At 45.4% G+C, this 7009-nt stretch overlaps 1 protein-coding gene across 3 annotated transcripts in view; it reads right to left on the bottom strand.

Moving 5' to 3' along the window:
* MORC4 (MORC family CW-type zinc finger 4) overlaps positions 1-6083 on the bottom strand; it is a 69199-nt gene extending 63116 nt beyond the window's left edge. For 2 of the 3 annotated variants that reach the window (XM_061409352.1, XM_061409353.1), the window contains exons 1-3: positions 5769-6083; positions 5576-5648; positions 23-155 (exon numbers count right to left, since the gene is read on the bottom strand). In XM_061409352.1, coding sequence (XP_061265336.1) covers positions 23-155; positions 5576-5648; positions 5769-5870 — 308 coding nt within the window. In that variant the 5' untranslated portion in view covers positions 5871-6083. The remainder of the gene's footprint in view (positions 1-22; positions 156-5575; positions 5649-5768) is intronic. The other variant, XM_061409354.1, reaches the window with a different exon arrangement.
* Positions 6084-7009: the final 926 nt, after the last annotated feature.

The following is a 7009-nucleotide window of genomic DNA, read 5'->3' on the forward strand; positions in this document are numbered from 1 at the left end:
AAAAGAATGAAGGTATCTTTACCTGAGCATTCGGTGTAGTTTATGAGGTGTCATCCCACATCCATCATCAGTAAAGGTCAAACAAGTTTTATTCTTGACCTCTTCAACATCTATAAAGACCGTCCTGGCGGATACATCTGGATCTACAGCATTATCTGCAAAAGGTAGAAATCTGTGATATTAGATCTCTTTTTCTAATATTCTATTAAAATCTCTAGTTCAGTGCCCCTAAGACATAGAAACTGTCATTTATTCCCTTCATGTGAATGTCCCAGAAGGTGAGCAGGGAGCATTAATGGTATGGGGGAAGAAAGGTTTGACAGCAGATGGGTTTATGAAGCTGATTTCTAGATTTCATATAATGACTGATGTGCAATCTGCCTTTTTCTCTTCAAACTTCACGGATTATGGGAAAAGTAAGTCCTCCATATACAAAGCATTTTGCTCCATTTTTGTCTTATTAACTTCTTATCTTTTAGCCACTTTACTGCTCACAGACATATACAGTAAAGGGTGGTTATGGAGAAGAGTTGAATCTGCAACTTTGTTACAAATAGATACACACCACACACATTAGAGTTTATTGCGAAGATTTTATTTTTTACTTTTCTTTTATATCACCTCCTCCATTAAAGAACACAGATATTATCACCATCCCCATTTATAGTATGAGAGGCACTGAAAGAGGTTAAAACCAAAACACTAACTGCCTGCCTAGATCCAAACGATGTAACAAGCATGCTTAGAAGAGTGAGTCTGCTTAGGTATTCTGTAATAGTCTTGAAGGTGAGACTGTCTAATTCTCATTAAATGGAGAACATAGAATTAAAGTAGGGAAAAATATATAGAAAGTTTTACAATTCTTTCTGGGTTAGGTCTTCACAATGGGTTATTTATCCAAGAATCCAAAGACATCAAATATAGCCATATTCTAATATATGTGCCATGTCTGCAACCCCAGGGGATGACATTAGCTAAATAGTCACATCTTTTTGCCACAGGTGCCAGTTTACATAATTGCCAGTCATCGACACACGTGGTACAAAAGTCTCATTAGGGCTCACTGGCTGGAGTGGGAGGGCAGTTTGTGCAATCTGTTGGACTGGTGCCTCAAGCACTCCTGCCTTTACTGGCTCTTTAAACAAGACAAAGGCCTTCCCTCCCACCCACTCCCCTTTCCCTGGGATCCTACATTGATTTACTGATACCATGTGGCTGGGCTGGGAGATCTGGGTGGGGTTCTGGTTGTATATTCATCCCACTACCAATGTTCAAATCATGGCAGTTCTTTGTGGGGAACATCACTTAGCAAGAGAAGTGTTGCACATATTCAAAATACCAGTTTTTGTAACACAATTAACAGTATCAGTTACAACCACTTAAATGTGTGGAATGTCCATCAAACAAAACAAGACAGATTAATTTCAAGGGCCACAATGGTGTTGCCAGAATTACTGATAAAACTGTCACTGACTGTAACCCAGAAAGTCTTAACAGCATTAGGGCATCACGGATAGCCCCAGAAGGGGATTCAAAGGTCTGATAGAGTCAATCTTTAAGGACTACGTGGGGCCAAGCCTTGTGTCATGTGATAAATCAAGTGGACCAACTTTTGGCAGGAATTGTTAAGTCTGACATGCAATAGTGCCTTTATCAGAAAGACAGTGTTTTACTTTGTAATAAAAGGCAGCAGGTTTTTTTCTTTAACTGACAGGATTCAGGATTGTGAAGGCACCTACATTGTTTCAAAAAACTACTTGGCAAGTAGGCCTTGAATTGTTTTAGAACCTATCAATCACGGCTACTGGCAGTCAAGGCCATTGAGACTGATGCCCTTAACTTGTCAACCAACAGGACATCATTTCTACTTTGAAAACTTGGGACATAGAGGGATTTTTTTCCCCTAACACTTAATGAACATTTACAATTCAAACATATAATGCATATCAATTCCAATTCTGCATTTATATAACCATATAGTCAATGAACCAGCTTGCAAGCCTCTCACAAAAATCACTCCCTGCCCCCCCAGCCCCCGGTTTTATTGTCAATTTCGCCCAAACTTTACTAGGTGCTTTTTTAAAACAGAAACCTACAAACAGTTTTAAGGTAACAACCAGGAGCAGCTAGAAATTTTATCTCCTTGGCTGGAAGTGGGTAGAATACAAGGGGGAGAGGGCACAGCAGAGGCCAGGGTCAACTGGGGCAGCAGGGGAAAAGAGATAAGCAGACAGACCAGCAGCAGTAAGCACAGCTTTGCACTTATTTTTGGTTTTAAGTAGCCTTCCACTTGGCCTCAACAAATGAAGTTTTAATAACAGGTTGGCCTCAATAGATGAACTTATAAAAAAGGCACCAATCTGGCAGCTGGTTTCAATTTCTGTTTAACCTTTCAAATGTTATCAACACATAGCACATGCTATCAAATCTTACGGAATCTATCTTCTCCCATGGCCCAGCCCACCTGGCCTATGACCAGGCAGGGTAGAGAGAACTCCTATTCAACTCCCTTGGCCCACCACTTAGGTGAGAGCTACACTACCAAATCCTGGGATGTCCTTATCCCCTCACTTGGCTCACACAGTCTCCTGTGCTCTCAGATCCCAAGTAATCTCTTAACCTAGCCCATGGTACCCTCAGTGGGAGGACTCTAACTCCCCTCAGCCACCATGTAGGTAACAGCATGAGAAACCAAGTCTCAGGGACTTTATGTTATCCCCTAACCATGTGACTGACCCGTGGTCTAAAAAAAATCATAACTGAACCTTCACAGCTCATTCTAACCTGGGAGGCAATGAGAAAGTGTCCCATGACAGCATCCCTGGAGAGACAGGATGGCGAGTGGGAGATAGCTGGTTTTGATATAGCTCTTCCACCCATCCCCTCCTGTTCCAGGTGAATGGCCTATGACAATTCCTGCAAGGTTGTCAGGGCCAAGCTGTGGCCCTCCCAGACATCCAGGAAGTATCTAAAACTGCTCTCATCTAAAATTAAGGTCATCATCTTCTGACACAAGCTTATTCTTCCTCTCTCCTCTCTCTCATACACACAAACACACACACAGTGTCAGTATTCAAATGACAAGTTTGAAATATGAAAGTCATTTTTTGTCCCTCTCTCTTTCTTACACTATACACCCCTAGTCTCTCTTACATCTTCATATTTTCTATTTCCATTGTCACTTTCTTAGTTTACAGTCTGTTCCCTCTCATCTGCATTGTTGTGGTAACCTCCTACCTAGTCCTTCAAAGCCTTGTCCCTCTTTGCTCCCATTCATCTTATACAATGTTGCAAGATTAACTTTCCCTAAGCACAGCTCTGACCACAATATTCCCTTGATCAGAAAACTTCAGATTAAAAGCCCAAGTACCCGAGCCTCTCGGTCTCATTTTGGTCACAGCTCACCATTCTAACCTCATTTCCTACTTAGTACTCAGGGGTAAAAAGACCTGCATTTAAGTCCTGGGTCTGCCACTTAATAAACACACCATCATGGAAAAGTCAACTAAATTATCTGAGCCTATGTATCCTTATCTACAAGATGAGAATAATGATGACAATGGTGATGCTGCTGCTATTTACCCCAAAAGGTACAGTTAAAAATATATTTGTGAAAGCTCCATGTAAACTCTCTAAGGACCTATAGTTTCAACTCTTCATGACATCCATGTTCCAATTAAACTCAGCTACTCAGTATTCTTCATGACTTTGTGGATGCAGTTGTTCCTTTTGCTTGGAATGCCCTCCCTCCCCACACCCATGCCCACATGTCCCAATCCTTCAAATCTCAGCTCAAATGTCACCTCTCCAAAGCCTTTCCTAACTCTCCTTTTCCTGGTAAGCTGGATGTCACCCCTCCTTCCTTTGGACTCCCACCGTACCCAATGTGTCCATCTTTGCCGATATATCACTTTCTGTTTTGCAGTTATACAAAGAATAAACCTCTGTACATGTTTTCTCTCCCCTACTAGAAGATGAACCTATGCTGTATTCATTTTTGTATCTACCACAGTGAATGCTCAATAAATATTTATCAAATGAATGGTTCACCAGAAAATTAATGCATAAGTGGAGAAGAAAACTACTGAAGGAAAATCTAAAGTGAAAGCTTCAGATTACTAGTTAACACTTTGCTCTCCCTTTTCTCTATTATTAATATGACAGATAGTTGTGATTGGTTTTAATTTGTGTTGGTATCTATGTGTGCAGGCATGTGTGTGTATGTATATAATACACCTGTATACTTGCACTTGTATGGGTCAGCTTAGACAGGAATTAGGTTCTTTTAGTTAATGCTTAAGGCAAAAATCATATATATTCAAAACTACAAATGAAACACTTTAAAAATCACCCATAAAGTTCAGTACACAGCACAGCATAGGTATACATGGTTCTGCACAGTGCTACTGTGAGGGAACAAGCTTCTGTCTCTCATTTCTCACTAAGTAAATTGGTGGCTTTCCCCTCTTTTTCTCTTTTGTAAATCACATGCACCTAGATCTCACTCCACTGTGAATTACCCTCAAGGCATGGTGCAAAATCTTAAAAATACAGTCCCTGTTCTCTAGGATTCAAAACGGGGCAATGTCAGTTTTTCTCCTTCACCTTCTAACGAACAGTCATACATATTGTAAGCATTCTGTGTTACTGTGAAAATAATCACCCTAGTTCCCCATCACCCTTGCAAGTATCTCTCCTGCTGCCCACTGACTTCTCGCTCAAGACAATTCACACTGCAGGGCCACAGCGATTGCTTAAGTGGAGCCTGGGGCTCATTTGGGGGAGCTTTGAAACCATTTTCAAGATTCTGTTCTGTGCTACTTTGCCCCAGAAACACCTTGCCATAATTTTTGAAACATTTGCAATGTGCTCGGTATGCTTCTGCCATTTTGTCCAGGAATGTTTTTCTTCTTTGCTTTCCACACAGTATTTAGCACACTACTGCAAAAGCTGGTGTACTTGGCTTCAAGGGATCAACTGAAAACGCTTTAAAAGCAAACATCGGTGGAGCGAGAGGTTAAGTGCTCAGTTATTCATTCCAGCGGTGCGAGGGCGCTCTTGGATCGCGGACCCAGCGCTCCACAGTCGCAGGGAGCCAAATGCACTCGTGTCATCTCTTAAGAGATGTCCCATCATTCCCAGACTCTCTGGTCCCAAAAGTTAAAGAACTCCGTTTTCCAGACTTTTCTTCATGCCCCTTTGCTAGCCTGGCGCCCTCCGTGTGTCGCTGGCCCCCGTGGAGCCCAGCTGCCTCGGGGCCCGAAATTTGTGTGCATCTCCTTTTGATTATTAACTAAGCTACCCTAAAGCGCCTGGAACGTCACGGGCCAGAGAGAAAAACCACACGGGACTAACTCTTGGGTCACATCTTGTTTCCTCAGCTTTATCTGCGGAACTTCGTCCCTGGCGACGGAGCCGACCCCCTCCGCCGCCTGCGAAGCCGAGACCGGTCCCGACGCCCCCACCCCTGCCCCGGCCCTCCCCGCGCGGCTCTGCACATTCCTCTCGCGTCCCCGGCACCACGTTGGCACCTCTGCCTCGGGCGATCGCGGCCAGGCCCGCCCTCGCCACTCACCTAGCAGCTCCGCGATGGCACTGAAGGGTCGCGTGTGGCTGCTGGAGTTGCTCTGTAGGTAGCGAGGGCTCATCTGGGGGCGAGAGAAGGTCCCGTCCCGAGTGAGGCCTCGGCCCGCCGGGCCCTCCCCGCGCGCCCCCCGCAGCCCCGGGGCCCGCGCGCGCGCGTCCGCCCCCTCGGGCCCCCGACCTACCGTGCTCAAGCGGATCCCAAAGGCCTGCGGGCCGCTGCCCGGCCTGGCCAGCGCGCTACCCGGCGCGCCAGGGCCCGCGGGGGCCCCTCGGTACAGGAGCATTTTTTTGGCCGCCAGGATACTCTTTTGCCGCTGCCGGACTACTCGCCCGGCCGTCCGGGACTGGCTCTCACTTGCTCCCACCCGCAGCTGGCGGGGGCGGGGCGCGCTACAGCCACCTGTCCGGGGCGGGAGGGGTGAGGCCGGCAGAGCCGCGCAGTGGCCCCGCCCTGTCAGCACCTCTCCCAACCCGCAGACTGCCGAGCCGGCAGCGGGGCCGTACAGAAATATGGCGACCTCCTGACAGCCGCTCCTTGATCCCCGCCCCTAATTAATTCTTGGCGTTTGCCATAGGCCAGGACGCCGAGCGGGAAAGCGCGGGGGGGAGGGGGCGGGCGCATGGGGAGGGGCAGGAATAAGGCGAGGGGAGGGAGAGGGTGTAGGGATTTCTGGAACAGAGTCCCAGTTCGGAGGCATGACTAACGGGCAGGATAAGACAAGTCTTAGAAGTTCTGAAAACTACAGTTTTGCTATCTGGGGAGATAGCAGGCAGGCTCGCGTGATGGGAAAGCATTCAGACTATTTTGCCTCAAATGCCTCCAGAAGCAGCCAGAACTTTTCAGAAGGCAATTGGCAAATCATCTTCAAATCTTTGCAAGCATGCAGGGAGGCTGTTTATGAAAGAAGAAATTGGAATGCACTTACATACCGCAAGTAGGAGATGGGGGTTAGGTTATGCAGTATCCACAAAACGGAATACTATGGAGTTCTTAAGGACCGTGTTTGCAGATGAAAATTTATTCATGTGGAAAATATTTATGAGGAAATTAAGGAAACAGGAGGTCACCGAATATTGTGTAACGTGATACCTATTTTTATTGGAAAAGCAAGTACATACATATATGTATAAATATGCATGTAGTCTCTCTCTCTCTCTCTCTCTCTCTCTCTCACACACACACACACACACACACACACACACACCCCACAATGAGAAACACCTGAAATGATGTATTTCAAGATGTTATCTCCAGGTCCGGAATTATGAGTTTTTCCGTTTTTTCTTACTTGCATTTTTACACTTGTACTATTAAACAAACATACACCATTTGATTATAGAAAAAACATTTGTATTTATTTTTTAAAATATAATGGACTTCCCTGGTGGCTCAGACGGTTAAACGTCTGTCTACAATATGGGA

Source organism: Bos javanicus, chromosome X, assembly GCF_032452875.1.
Source record: "Bos javanicus breed banteng chromosome X, ARS-OSU_banteng_1.0, whole genome shotgun sequence".
Classification (NCBI taxonomy): domain Eukaryota; kingdom Metazoa; phylum Chordata; class Mammalia; order Artiodactyla; family Bovidae; genus Bos; species Bos javanicus.